The sequence below is a fragment of the Etheostoma cragini genome, chromosome 12 (genome assembly GCF_013103735.1).
Source record: "Etheostoma cragini isolate CJK2018 chromosome 12, CSU_Ecrag_1.0, whole genome shotgun sequence".
Classification (NCBI taxonomy): Eukaryota; Metazoa; Chordata; class Actinopteri; order Perciformes; family Percidae; genus Etheostoma; species Etheostoma cragini.
Genome location: NC_048418.1, coordinates 15,662,075 through 15,677,826, shown reverse-complemented (window position 1 = coordinate 15,677,826; position 15,752 = coordinate 15,662,075). Strand labels below are relative to the sequence as shown.

Genomic DNA, 15,752 nt, shown 5'->3' with positions numbered 1-15,752 from the left:
TTGCAATCTCATATATTGCAGATATACTGTCTTGTGCCAACTGAAAACAAAAGTCAAACTGTAGACACTGTTTCTCTTTCTCCATGAAGGATCAGTAACAATACAAGGGGTGAGACAGTGAGACAAAGCATTTGTGAAGTGTTTTTGGAAAGGCCTATGGAATAGCAGGGCCTGCAGCCTCCTGTCTCCTCCCTAGGGCAGCCTAAAGCCCTGTCGGCAGGATGCTGATCCCCACACGGAAACCTGATCCGCAGCCATCCTGGAGCCGGAGGGGGGACGGGGGACTGGGGACGGGGGAGTGCTCTTCCCCCGCGGAGCCCCTCCACTTCTGCTCCGGAGTTAAAGGGGTGCTCTGGGGTAACATTCCTCTAGCCCTGCCCCAGCCAGCCTCCACTCTCAACTCTCTAGAGGAGCATTCTTCCAGCCCTGCCCTAGCCTTCAGTGGGATCTCCTGGGGAGCATTCCTGAAGCCCTGCCCCAGCCCAAGACGGGTTCCCTGGGGATGCATTCCTGCAGCTCTCTCTCTCTTACTCGCTCCCCATCTCCCTCCGTCTTCACTCCCTTTCTCAGACTCTCGCCTTCCTCCGCAGTCCAGCATTAGTGCGATCAATAGCACCGATCGCATCAGGGACACGAGGCAATCCATACCCATGCGCTCCCTTAGCACACTGCAGTGGTCATGGCTTAAGTGCATGGAAAGGTGTTATACATCTGCCAGACGGGGGGGAGACAATGGCCGCCATTGATCGCAGTGACATGTAACATCTTTCTCTTTTTCTCTCTGTCCATCGGGCGTGGTCGACATGCAGCTAGAATCTGTATAGACTTTATTTAGTCTGTTTTGTCTCACTCCTGTGGCGAAACTTGTGTTTTACTGTAGAGCGTAGACATGAAATATAATGAGGCCCAGAATAAACACGTGAGGTAGTGGGTTTATGTAGGCATGTCTGGTTCTGGTAAAACACTGTATATGCTTACACGATGTGAGCAGGCGGGGGAAAGAGCTGAGTTCTGTCAGAGAACAGCAAGCAAATCTACATATGTGGATTGGTTCCAGTCAAGCTCTGCAATGTGTTTACCAAAAATACATTTAAAATTGTAAAAATGAAAGGTTTAGCAGGTGCTGGTGGTTGATTAGAAAATGGTTCTAATAAAGGATCCATCTGTGAGTAGAGACTTGATGTAAGACAGATTAATTGGTCATGGATGTCTACATAATGCCACATAGGAAATCTCCTCCCATATTCCAGAGAAAACACACACACACACACACAAACACACACACACACACACACACACACACACACACACACACACACACACATTCATAGTACTTAGTATGCCATCTAGAAGTTTCTTTTCTCCCACTGTGTTTGAATACTAATAGAGTGTTTCTGCACAATCACAATACCCTAATGGCAATTAGATTCTTTTGTTTGGTTTCCATGGGGGCTCTTATCCAAACTCTGTTTTTTTCATCATTGAGCAATTAAGAGTTATTTGTCCGTAAGATTGACATTTATAAAAGCCAGGCTTAATTATTGAAAAAATATGGCTGAGTCAGTCATGACCACATTACAACAGTACGGAACATAAAAGGCCTACCCCTGAATCAAATCAGGGGCACTCTTATAACATTACAGCAGAATATTATCCACCACCAAATAAGTATAATTTAGAACAACATTTTTATTTTTATTTAAGCGGTTATAGAGCCCAGGCCCCTATGACTTAAATAATACCCTAACTCTTAATTTCCTGGGGATCTGCTCCGGAACAGCAGCGCAGTCATTAGGTTTCCATTAAAGTCAACGTGTGTATTTCCATTGACTGCGGATGGCTGCGTTCCAACTCCGTCCCAGCTCCGGCGATCCGCAGCCCTCCGGAGCAGATACGCAGGGCTCCTATTTTCAGCACTCAGCAGATTGTGCGGGACAGGAAGTCGAGCACAGAAACACAATTAAACATCCGGTTCATTTTCAAAACTTAACTCACAGCGGATCATATTTCCTTGCACTACTCCTTGAAAACCCAGCACAGAGTTGTTTCCCCTCAACTCTTCTGAATGGAAAAAAAAACTGTTGTTGATTTTGTGGTTCTATTCTACATGAATAGTCGCTCCATAGTCGCACAAATCCAGACCTTCTGCAACCGGTGGAAATTAGGAGTTACCACTGATTTCCACCAACTCCAGATCTCGCAAAATCATATGTGATCATACGTGTATAGTAGAGAATATAACAGGATGCAGTTTCTATAAACAGAACCACAAAACCTCTGACCTGTTCACTTCAGGCCTGTCTCCGTCCATTATGACATTATGACAAGGTGTAATGCAGGGAAATATGATGCACCCTGAGCACGATGTATTTTATTTTTAAAATTAACCGGATGTTTTATTTTGTTTCTGTGCTTGACTTCCTGTCCAGCCAAATCTGCCCTGTGCTGAAATCCTGCAGAGCTCTCTGGCATCCGGCAAAGATAGCGGGCGTTCCACAGTCAGTGAAAATACACACATTGACTTTAATGAAAACCTTTTGACTCCGCCTCCGTTCTGGAGCGGATCCGCAGCTGTTCCGCAGTTGGTGGAAATCAGGGGTGAGTGTTTTATTCGCTAAGTTCCTCTAACAGACAGCCCACAAATCTGTGCTGGCTTGATGGAATTTGGTGTTACATTGAAGGAAAATGGTGGCAGGAGGTTCTGCACTTAGTCTACCTTAAACCGATGAATGCTTTTGATGGATGACAGTTATGTGAAAGAAAACAGTGCATTGATTTTCACACCTTTAGTCAACTGAGTGTCACTTTGAATTAGCACACACCAGCACACCCGAGGCCCACATATGTGCATACATGCCCACATACGGAATATGTACACAAGCACGCCTACACACATGCAATTCTGCTTAAATGAACACAAATACGAACATGACAGAATTCAGAAGTGCACGCTTATATGCACACACATGCAAACACAAACAATCAAAAGACTTGGCTTGTGAGTCTTACAGTTAATGGAAAATCTTTGTAAAAAATGTGGGATATCTACCCTATAATTTTGGGTTTGCTGATCGTGGGTTGTAAAATGTGAAATCAAACTGTGCTTGAATGTAAACAGAAAAGAGATTACACCAGCCTTCTCATGAACAGTGCTTTGACTTTGCTTTAAAACAAAAAACGGTATCTTCTTTACCACTTTAGAAATCTGACCGTTACATCTTAGCCTGTCCATGTTCTGTTTTTGAACAACATAGTAAGAGACAAGGTCTATGCTCAAACATGGGGGGATGTGTGTCAATTGGTGTTTCTCAATGCAAGCCCATCAGGACGTGTAAAGGAGGACAGCAAGTCCAGGAGAAGCACATGGAAACCTTCAGTTCACATCATTAGTTCTGTCTGCCACCTTGTCAGAGTATTTATAGCCCTATTCATCCATCAACAGGTCAATGACACAGTCTGCCAATGGCATCCTTCTCTTTCAGTCCCACTAGGTATTACCACTGCAGCAAGCTAGCATTGGGACCAGCTATGGGACTTTCCTGGAGCAAGGATCCGTTTCCAGTTGGTGGTATGGTTACTGAGGGACTTCATAGCTTCATTACACACTCAAGTGAAATGTTAGAATTAGTATAGTGCTATGTAAAATTTTACACTGAAACAGGCAAGGACACATTGCACATACTATAAATACACATAATGTAGCCTTCAGTGATCTATTATAAGGACACATGGAGGCCTATTTGTATGGTATGCCTGTAGACATTGATGTACAGCCCATTCAAATAATGTGCTATGTGTGTGAGGTCTGTGTGCGTCTGATTGTTGGATATCTACCAAGAAAACTGGTAGTCTGGTGTTGTGCTCCCCTTGGTGCAGTGTACTAACACACATAGTGTGGCATATTCTCTGGTGAAGGCATAGAGCGAGAGTGGGAGTGGGAGAAGAGCTGAGTGGCAGGGTGGAGGGGAGGCTCGGTGGGCTGAACGTTGTTTACCTGTCAGCTGGCATTGATTAATCTTGTGTTCGGTGAGATCGCTCAGCGACTCGAACACCTGCCGGCAGCTGTCGCAGCTGTGCAGCGCAGGCTCGTCGTCGTCCTCCTCTCCCTCTTCTCCTTCCTCTGGAGAGAGCAGCCTCTTCCTCAGACGCCTGGTCTCACCATCCTCCCCCGCCCTCTCGAGGGCGCACTCTGGATCTGCCGAACCACAGGAAATGACAGCACCACATAGTCAGAGGGTTGACCCACACAGTGAGGTAACACAGCGTCCTCTGGGTGACAATAAAATGGATTTCTAGACTCTGGATTTAATAAAAACAATAATAAAAGCTGTAATAAAAATGCAGGTTCAATTTGGTCCTCTGTAACTCAACCACTCATGCCATAACAGAACTATGGGCAGGTGAGGATGAGAGATATACAGGCACACACAGACAAGGTGGCATGATGCTTACACACATACACACACATCAAATACACACATGCACACACACACCTCTGTTATTAGAAATGGTTTTACGTTGTGTTTGCCCTGCTTCACCCAAGCAAAACTTCAGTATATGAAACTAGACTGATGGGAATACGTGTACTTAATAAATCCTGGATTGCAGTTTTGGCTCGACCAAAGAAAGTGCCAGTGAGAGCTGAATTGCATCAGTCAGCGTCTATCAAAGGAGACAGACCTTGCCATATTATCAAGACATCTAGGCCAGAACTCTGGATGTATGGTGCACAGTAAGACACGCAAAACAGAGATTGGTGTGTGTTAGGCTGTCGTCACGACACACTTCCCTAAATTATTCAGCCTTGCTCGCAGGCAGCCGCGGGTCGCACACATCAATATTCTTCAATCCATCTGCAGTTTTGTCTCTTGTTGGCTTTGTGCTGCAGCAGTGCCAGGGGTGGGCGACTGAGTGAACCAGGCCTAGGAATCATCTTTCAAGATATCCAGTCTATTCCAAAGTTCTTCACTTGATAAAAATATTCGGACAACAAATCAAACCTTGCATTGTTCACACACGGTGCACTATAAACATCTTCACTCATAATCTACATCTACACTCAGAAGCATAGTAAATCTTGCTTGCAACAGCCACTAGTAAATGGGCAACATGGCCTGCAGGCCTCTTGCTTCCCTGCTGTGACATTACGCTTCACAATAAGACTGATTAAAAAGCCATACTTACAATCAAACAATCAAGCCACCCTGGTTTAGGCTTTGTCAGGGAGAAGAGCCCTTGCACTTCACTGGCATCCATTTTAAGCCCTACTGATGCAAGTGTTCCTCAGCCTGTCCTAAAAACTCCGGAGGGGAATGTTAGGAGAAAACCTGTTTTTTGTCTAGCACAAATTTAACAGTGCTTGAGGAAAAAAGCGTATGTTGCACCGATGCGTGCAGATGGGGGTGTATATTATATACCGGGTGTCTATATACAGGGGCGGCCATTTTAAATCCTCCTTCTGTAGGGTGCTCTTGAACTGTGAAATTCCTTAAGGAAAGGCGTTCCAGGACTCATCCAGGCCACCCAGGATTTTTCCTTTCCCCCACTTGCGCCAAGTATTGATGTAACATCACACCCTCCATTGTCCTTCCCTCTTGGCGACTGAGGCTCTCGGAACATGCCCTCTAAAAATATCAGCACTGTGGTCCCCAGTGGGACCATGCAGAACAGAACAGAAGGTGTTTCAAGAAAATGAAAATCCCAACCCAATCCTCACAGATGCAGGCCTTTCTTGCTCTGGGGGGAAACACTTCTGACTGAGGCCAAAAGCCACACAATATAGACTAATGATTCATCCACACACAGAGACACAGGATTCACAATATGCACTGAAATGTGAACACGTCATGTCTTTTTTTACAGGGTGCCTGAGGAGGAGGTTAAGACTTTGATATTTTTTTCCAACGGCCTTTATGAATCATTAATTTCTCTAATATTACAGCTCAGTACTGTCAGAGAAAACAAATGATGGCTACATTTAAGCACATTTTATGTTTTATCTGCAATAAAATAGCATTTCTTAGTGCAGGATGAATGCATTTTGTTCAACTGTTCGTATTAAATTGATATCCTCATGTCGTTTCAACAGATGTACGATAAAAGACAAATAATTTAGAGAAACTGGAGAAAAAAATTTGGGGGGGGGTTGACAGGGCAAGGTCACGTCCAACCCTGGGATTAAAGAGCTACGTCAATACTGAGGTTCCTGTGCCTCTGGGCCTCATAGAGTAATCCATCAGATCAGGACATCCTCTTCTACCACTCTCTACACGCTGGACAGCAGATCAATACCAGCATGCTTGGAAAGGCTGACAATCACATGTGGAATATGGTGGGAAGACATGTGGCATATTGAGATTTTTTAATCATGCCTAACGCCCTTGTTAATAATTTTGTTTATCAGCTTTGCAATGTTAGTACAGAAGGTAATCACGAGAGGGAAGCTACATTGACCGCTGATCCATATTCTGATAAGGTCAGCTCGATGTAAGATGATCGTAGCTTGGACTGAGAAATTAGTCATAAGAGGAATATGATGAAGATCTGACTGAAAGGACACATTTTTTAATCTTTTTGTTACTAAAATTGCATTAGTTTTGAATTAATAAAACGTGGAAATCTGAATGGTGGTTGACATCTTTATAGCCATGTAATATCTGCCTGAGTTCAAGTCCATCCATCATACATATTCTTGTCTCTTATGGTGCCTAGTGACATTTATCATGCAACAACTTTCATCTTGTGGGTGGAAGAGTCTCTTGGAACCCCCACCCTTATATTATTGAATATTTCTGCTCTTAAATATTTATAACCTTTTAATTGATATTCTCTTCTCTGCTCCCTCAGCCCTACCAGGGACCCATGGTCCCTAGCTGGGAAGCCTACACGTACCCCCACTGTCTGGCCCACACACTGTGATAGGCATAGGCAGAGACACTGACCACGGGGAGAGGAGGAAGGGCATGAACGTACAGGAACACTCAAAGAAGGAAAAAATATGTCTGACCAGAATGACCTCAATAGAATTAAGATTTTTCCATGAACCCTGTCGTTACCTGGGGATTTTATGTTTAACCCTAGGCTTAAGCTGTAAGGTCAATGAAATATTAAGCAGATAGTACAAGGAAAAGAGACACCGAAAAGTTGTTGTTGGGTACTAAGCCATTGTTGTAATGCAACATGTAATGGATGTCAGTGTTTTAAACTGATTCAGTTCCAAAACACTGTGTACAATAAAGCATAAAATCACCCAGGGCTATGTTCTTACTTGCCTATAGAAACAGTATATCTAGCTCCATCAGGCTAGTCTCTGTGTTTTTCATTGTGGCACAAAAGACCTTAGTGTCGAAAACATCATTACTGGCTCAACCATCTCCTCATTTCCCCATCATTTCCCAGAGATCCTGATCCTACAATGCCCCCTCCCCGGCTACACACCCTACAACCACCCACCCCCAAGTTCAAATTAAGAATTTATTTTAACCAGCAAGCAGCTTCTGTTGACACATGTCGGCGGGCCTGATCAAAGGTGAGTGTGCTCCTTTATCAGAGTGAGGAAGGCTGTCAGAAATAGGAGGACATTAAGATTGAATAACCTTCACACGGTTGCCGGCACCTCATTATTTAAGAATCTAAAACTTTTGCAGAGCACCCACCATATATAGGTCACACTACATTCTAATGCCACATGTGCCTCAGAGTGTATCCTCCTCTGTGTGGATGGGATTTGGGGGCTCTCCAGTTAGACCGTCACATCCACTGATCCCCAATCATTAAAGATGTCATGATCCGACAACGCGGCTGTAGGCTTGACACTTGCCAGATTGTTAACGATCCTCAAGAATTTGCATGGGGGGAGTCTGTGTTCATATGGTCGGTGCATGCAATTTAAGTTATCTGCTTCAAGTCCCCCAGATTCATATTAAGGACTAATTGCTGTTTAATATATTGGTGCATTTGAAATTTGAAAGTAGATTAGAGGAGGCGTTTGTCAAAAGTGACCTCTCTTATTAACATTACAAGCTCAAAGTTATGAGCTGACATCCAAATGTGTCCCACCTTGTTTTATTTAACAAAAGAAAACTTGCAATATATTTATGAAAATGTTAAAACGCATGCTGAGATTAAGATTAAGTGTAGCAGACAGAAAGGAAATGTGCTAAACAAATACATGAGGAGTGAGAACAAACAAGATGACAACATAGAGAGCGCAACATGAAGGACGCAGCATATAATAATCACAGGTATACAGATGGCATCATCCACCATTAAAATCAACAACACCAAAAAAGATATGAGCACACACAAAAGAATGGAAATGAAAGCAGTTGAATGCAAAACAACATTTGAACATACCAAACGCTCTCTTTTTCTCTCTCTCACCCCGTCTCATTCACTCACTCACAGGGAGTGATAATATTGAACGGAGCGCCTTGCTATGCCATTAGTGCAGTAAAACATCAAAGGAAATGAATAATAGAGAATATGATTTTCTGAAGTGGTGGAGTGAAAGAGTCTTTTCCTCTTCCTGCTGTAGTGAGTTCTGCAGTACATTGATCTGTGGGCAGCCTCAGCCAGAGCCAGAGTCTCAGACACCGCACCACTACACTACGCTACACTACTCTACACTACGGCACCTTGCCACCCAGACACCCCTTTAGATCTCTATAACACTTCTATTTGCCTCAGTCTACTCCACTTTGACAGAGCCGACACCCTCTTCCAAAAAAACAGCCTCAATTTGACTTAGCCGAGAGCAAAATAAAGAAAGAAAGTAAAAAAGAAAGGGATGTATATATAAGAGAGAAGAAAAAGCACAGAGCATGTGGTTATAATTACACACAGGCAGCGGAGTGGTAAAGCCAAGCTGCAGATCTTAAGCCTGCTCGACACTCTGGGTAAAAAAGCGCAATGCCTCATTAAATCCCAGATATCACACTGTTCCTGCCCCTCTATACTATGCATAATACTGTCTATCTTTTAGAGGGCCTCTTTTGTTAGCATTTCTCCTTTGCCTTTGCTACATATCAAACATGAATGTGAAACAGGATGCAGGGCCTGCAGAACACTTGCAGAGTTACAGAAGAGCACAACTGGGGGTCTACTTATGAGGCAGATCTAGACACCACGTCTGATTAAGCTCTTGGCTTGTCAGGAGTCTAATGGCTATTGTAGCCGTGTCCGTCAAAGTGACGAATGCCTGAGAAGCAGGTAAGCTTTTTCACTGCTTTCCAATTTGAAGTTAAAAAGGGCTTATTAGGCAGTGGTTTAGAAGGATGAATTACTGCTGTTACAAAAAAGACAGCCGCGGCGTTGAAACATTTTAAAAGTTGGAGGAGACAAATTGGCAAATAGCAAGAGCAATCTCCCAGCATCTTAAAAGTGTACCGCCACAAACAACACTTTTCCCATTGACCATCCGTCAAGCTGCATTCTGAGAGAGGGTTAAAAAATAAATCAGTCAGACGAAGTCAAATGAGGAAAGTGAGAAATTAATTTGTGCGCCCTCCTGATTTCTCCACAGGCAGACATCGATCATGTGGCGGCTGTCTCCCCTCACTCTGGAGATAGAGGTGGTGGAGGGATGGAGAGAGGGGAGATTCGTGTGTCTGAGGGGGTCGTTGTAATCAGGCACACTCATTAGCTCTACTTTGGCTCAGGAAGACAGGAGGTCTCCGTGGCAAGTCTGCCTTTTATACCCAGTCCTTCATCTCTTGAGCCGAGGTTAGAGGGGATAAGGAGGCGGATTCTTTCCACAGAACCACCCAACAATACCAATATCAATACACATTAACTCAGCAGCAGATAGATGTCTGCTTTTTTGCAGAGATGAACAAAAATGTTACCAAAATCTTTACAGGCATATCTGATCCATTACACACTAAAGGGTCATTCGAAAACACATGCGAGGAATGATGGATACCACCAAAAGTCACAACCTGCTGCTGATGTCTGTGGCCCAAATCTACCTCTAAATACCTACTAGATGCTAAAGAGTAGGTTTGCAGACAAATCACAACCAAAAAATCTGAAACAACAATACTGTATTCATAAACAGCTGGGAAAAGCCCAGACCTATAGTCCTATAGTAGTGGTGCATGCTTCTTTCTTTTGTACAGGAACACTTAAAAAGCTATGGGTAAATGCTGGACTAATGTGGCAGCCTAGGAGTATCCAGGGTCCCCAGCCTGCTGGGCAAAACCATCCATATTGGGTTTAAAATAACCACGCCTGAGACTTAACCTTTACCAGAGACAAATGAAATGAAAATATACAGTGTGGTGCATCAGGAGCAGGCTTCATTCATAGGGGGCTTTCTGCTAGCCTGACCTGAATTACCGCTCTGTTCCTGGAGGGCCACTGTGAATGGCACGCGTGGAGACAGGACACATTCATCTGGGTAGCTCTATTCTACATCATACAGAGGGTTGGGAAACAAAGAGTCTAAAAAAAACGGCATAAACACACAGGAACACAAGGACAGCTATAAGCACACCTGCATGTATGCATGCACACAAACAAAAAAGAAAAACCACACCGTTCTGCGCTTCCCCTCTAAAAACACATGCAACCATGCAGATTACAGTAAAAAACCTCAAAAACAGGAAAGACAGTTTGTGTCATTCTGAACTCAAGAAATACTTTACAGACAGACAGACAGACAGACAGACAAAAAGACAAACACACGCACACACACACACACACACACACACACACACACACACACACACACACACACACACACACACACACACAGACACACACACACACACACACACACACACATGATCCACTTTCCAGCCGAAAATGATGAAATATGAAATGGAGCATTACCGCTTGGAATGGCAGTCTGCCCAGGACTGTGCTGGTCCTCTGTCACATTGTCTTCTACTGCCAGAAAAAAAAAAGAGAAGGGGGGGGGGGAGAAGAAGGAAAGAAACAGTTAACAGTGAAAAACAACTTAGAGACATTGAGATTTCCTTCTTTTTTATTATTTACTATTGAGATTTTCTGTATGGAAACTCCAAGAGATTTCAACAGCTTTCGACAGCTCAACCTGTGGTTTGGGAATCCACACAAGCCTTTCATATGTATGAGGTTTGGCAACAAGGCAAACAGCCACCCACGTACATAACATATTGGACTGGGTAATGACGAGATGAATTATAAACGTCTTCCATGAAACGGCCTCCCAGTGACCAAGGAAAAAACACCTTGATGACTGCATTAGTAAGAAGGTTGTGTAAAGTGCCTTGGTTAGCTAAATTAGATGGGTATCAAAAAGATTTGTAAAGTCCAGTATAAATATGGGCCTTAAAGCTGACTGTGATCTAAATACAAACCCAAAGAAAACATAAATGCACATGTCATAACAACCAAAGCAGCTGCAAAGTGCTTTTGCTCTTGAACAGGATGGCTGAAAAAAATCGGCACTGAAACCCGCTCATTAGGCGCATGGCAAGTAAACCACTTTTGACTTTTTGACAACATCATGGCCTTGAAAAACACGAATTCTGTTTAGTAAAAAGTAAGAACCTTTTACATTGGAGCCTTTTTGGAACTGGTGAGAGTTCCTTGTGGCATGTCAAGTACGAGAAATAAAATGGATTTTAACAGCGGGAAGAGCACAAAAGAGTCTCCCACCTGTTCCATGTAAAATGAGGGTCTCACTGAGGACTTCTTACGCCTCTGCGTTCCACCCCTGCAGTTGAAATGCATTCTCCATTATGTCTTTTCTTTCTAGCCTTTCATTTTCCTGGGCAAAAAGGGAAGTGGGAGTCTGACAGGACCTCCCAGTAGGGGAGTGTAGCAGTGACTGCCAAAGCTGGTGCACTTTTAAAATCGCACAAAATATCCTGTACTTTGCATAATTAAGGCAGGATCCTATGGTGGCAGAAGCCCCCTCAGGGGAGCAAGAGTCAGTGTCAAGCAGGGTGTCAAACCTCAGTGAAAAACGAACAGGAAAGTGTTGAGCTGTTTCTTATAAAGATGGCAAACAACGGTACAACTACATTTCACTGTCAGGCCTTGTCCAACCAAAACTGAATTCCAAAGGAAATCCTTTGAGAAGCTTTTCTTCAAAATAACCTTTGTAAAGAACTGCCACCATTCACTCAGTTCACATAAGATTGTCCAATCGAGAACAAAAAAAAATCCCCTTAGTAACAATTATATTTGATGTACACAAAAATGCTAAACAAACGATCATGGGTCTGGCAATTAATTAGCTAAATCCATTAAAAGTAATGGAATAGACATAGTTGGACACAATGGAGGTATATCTCTCGAAACCACCAAAGAGGACTGTATCAGCCAACACAGAAAGCTTGTCCTGTTAAAGGAGGCCTTAGTGACTGACGCCCTGAGAGTTTAATGAGTTTCTCCAGCACTGTTGAGCGCCTAGCATCTAGGATCATTTAAATGGGCTAGGGATGGGGGTCCTAATAAATCCCCCAGGGTTCTATCAGAGATTGGCGGCGGGAGCTGGAGTTTCTGTTTTGATTACCGTCCCTGTTGGTGAGATGAAGGAGTTCAGGCATAAAATTCTATTTCACAATGCCATAAGAACTTAAACATTACAGCAGTTTGCGATGATTTGTCACCACTGTGAACATATTAAAAGTTTTGTCACTTAAAGTTCACAACTTCCATTACGGAGAAAATATTTTTATTTTATTTGCACCTGTCTTTTGGATAATTGATATCTAGCTAGGAGCGATCATAGAGGGTGAGCTGTCAAAGTAAGGGCCGACTCCTGTGATGTTTAATACGAGCTGGACATCTGATCAACAATCACAAGACATATAAATGCAAATAGCTGGACAGTTTTAATTAAAATACTTGAAAGCGTGATCACTTCATAACGAGAATAACTTCTCCTGAATAGTCCGCATTGTTTTTAATGCATCGCCGCTATCAGTTAATTAATGTTTAACAAGCTACAGTGTATCACTCAGTCAGTGACAAACTGTAATCATGCTGCTAGGTTTTGTTGATATATACCAAAGACACTGGGGACCATTTCAGCACTGCTCCTTTGATTTTCAAAGCACGGAGCAGGAAATACATAATCCCACAACAAGTGGCCCAGCATTAAAGGCCACTAATTAACACACTGGCCACACACAAAAAATGACTGTAGAGTAACTGCCATTATATTGAAAGGAACAATCCCCAAGACAAGACATTTCCTTTTTAGGGATGAATTAATTTTCTACAGATAGAGGAGCAAAACAAGAAGCGAAAAACAAAACGAAGGGTAAAAAAAAACAAAATAATACAAACTTGAACAGATTGATCACCACATGCACAGCGCATGATACATCACACCTGCATAAAACTAATGATTTAATAGACATGAATAAGCAAAACATGACAAACTCTCAGCAGCTTGGACCTCTCCTAATCCATCAAATGATTTCCTGCTGTGTCAGAGAATAGAGCGAAGAGCGCTTATATGCACAAAAACACGTGTGCATAATTACCGTACATTTTTTGGCTTTTAATTATGGATTACCACATATTTGTGTGTGTGGATGCATCTGTGTGTGGATATCTCGCAGCACTTCTCACACATAAAAAAAAAGCCCTGAGTGTGTTCCTAGATATGCGTGACTCATCTGCTTGGTTACAGCCAGCTTGGACGATACAGTGCCGAACACAATGGCTGTGTAATCCGCCCTGACTGACCGGGAAGGAGACGCTCGCCACAGGGACTACAACTCAATTTAGCTCAGGTCAAAAGGTCAACTCTCCTCAATTAGTGCTGGGAAAGGAGGGAGGACACACACTGCACATGAATAACTTCCTTAATGAGCATTATTTGAACTGGTGATTAGTGTCATAAATAATTTGCAATAGAGGAGCATGTTAATCAGGTTGCATAATATTTGTAATCCTTCATTATATTGCCATGCTGTAAGCAAATCATAAGAGCAAAAAAAATTAACTCTACTTGTACCCATAAAACTGTCATGAATCAAATGTCCCTTTTATGCAATTATTGTAAATTTAGCATCCCAAAAAATATTCATGCTATTTATACAGAAAAACAAGACAGATGCAAATAAGCAACATCATGTCATTTGCAGCAGTGATGGAAATCAATCACTGTCTCTGAACAAGAACTCTTTCTCCATGTGGCAGACAATCCATGACAACAAGAGAGACACATGCCATGGAATAAGAAGAGATATCGGCCAGCTCCCGCGACACCCAGTCAAACACACTGAGCCGCATGTCAAGAGCACCGACAGCCGTGCTAATGGGATTTTTCCACGGCTCCATCATAATTTCCTTAATGATAATACTAACCATATTTTTGTGTCACATTAGAAAAGTGTTAATGGGTGTTATGCCACAGATCATTAATTGTGAACAGACTGGAATACTGCAGCTTGCTGAAAACTAAGAATGACGCAACTGTTAATAGGCATTTTAACAGGGGAAGGAAAAACTGAGCGGAGTACATTTCTGCATTTTCTAATTGCTCAAATTAAGGAGAGGCCTTTATAACATACAGAATGGAGCGTGCGTTTAAAATAAATTCAAATTAGTTTTTGAGTGGTTCTTATGATATCAATACTTGAGCTTAAAGGTGCGATCACACTTTTTCTTCACACGGGCCTATACCTATAGGGAGTTAAAGGGGGAGTGGCTATGGATCTCTGGGCATAATCGACAAAATCAAGTTTTTTTCCTCGAAAAAGAAAAGCTTTAAATTATGACAAATGTGGGTTTGAAAAAAAAAAATACATGTCTACTTTAGTTTCTTTTGATAGATCACATTTTAATAGATGTTTCATTCACCTGACACAAAGGGAAATAAAAATGTTGCTTTAAGTCTGAGCAGAGGAATTTTAATGTAAAACTGATTCACTTTCTTTTTAACAAGCCCTTCATAGATTTCGTAAATCAATCTTTTCTAAAGAGTTTATATTTAACATGTAACATAATATTTCTATACATGTATGGCCAAGCAAATTTCATCACGTGGCGACAAATTTCAGCTACTCCAATATATTAAATATTTAAGGTGTACATGACACAGCGCTGATTTCATGACAACCTCTACACTCAAAGCAAATGGCGCTGAAAATATATTTATATATGCGGATGACAGATCTGGAAATATACTCCTCAGCCAATAAACACATCAGTGCTCCAAATGAAAATATCAACCCAGCCTCATATTATTCAGGAAGTGCTGTAGGACAGGCAACGTGGCAGTCATCACACGCTACATGCAGAATTTGGAGTGAGATCCTCCTTCTTCGCTGCACTGACTGAGGCAATGTGCTGACCCAAAGCCTCTGCACATCAAAACAAAATTACAATGTGCCTACAGTTGAGAAATGTAGAAGGCTCAGGATTGCGTAAATGTCAGTGGCTAGGGTGAAGTGTTTGCATATAAGCGAATGATGTATGGTCTTGTCCTGTGCCATTTATTCCCCTAAGCAATAACGTAGCCGGATCTGTCTCTCAGACTTAATTGAAACGGGACTTGTAATGTTGCCCTTTTCCTCGATGGGACCAAAAACATAACCCCTGACTCCCACAAGTAGCCGATACTAAGGAAGTGGGTGTGCTGGGGTACACAAGGGAAAATAAGAGTACCAACTGCCACAGCATTATTTTCTCATCTCCTCTGCATACACTCCATGTCCACACTATCCATACAAGTCACTAAAACGCAGCACACGATGCCCGTTCTCTACCTTCCTTCCACAATCCATTAGCACCTCTGTTTATTT

At 42.6% G+C, this 15,752-nt stretch overlaps 1 protein-coding gene across 7 annotated transcripts in view; it reads right to left on the bottom strand.

Annotated features, from left to right (window-relative positions):
- LOC117953863 (zinc finger protein 521) overlaps positions 1 to 15,752 on the bottom strand; it is a 90,566-nt gene that overhangs the window by 71,898 nt on the left and 2,916 nt on the right. For 5 of the 7 annotated variants that reach the window (XM_034887267.1, XM_034887261.1, XM_034887264.1 and 2 more), the window contains exons 2-3: positions 10,834 to 10,890; positions 3,995 to 4,195 (exon numbers count right to left, since the gene is read on the bottom strand). Coding sequence is in view for 5 of the 7 variants with exons in the window: in XM_034887261.1 (XP_034743152.1) it covers positions 3,995 to 4,195; positions 10,834 to 10,890 (258 nt within the window). In the remaining 2 variants the exon portion in view is untranslated. The remainder of the gene's footprint in view (positions 1 to 3,994; positions 4,196 to 10,833; positions 10,891 to 15,752) is intronic. The other 2 variants (XM_034887268.1, XM_034887262.1) reach the window with 1 other exon arrangement.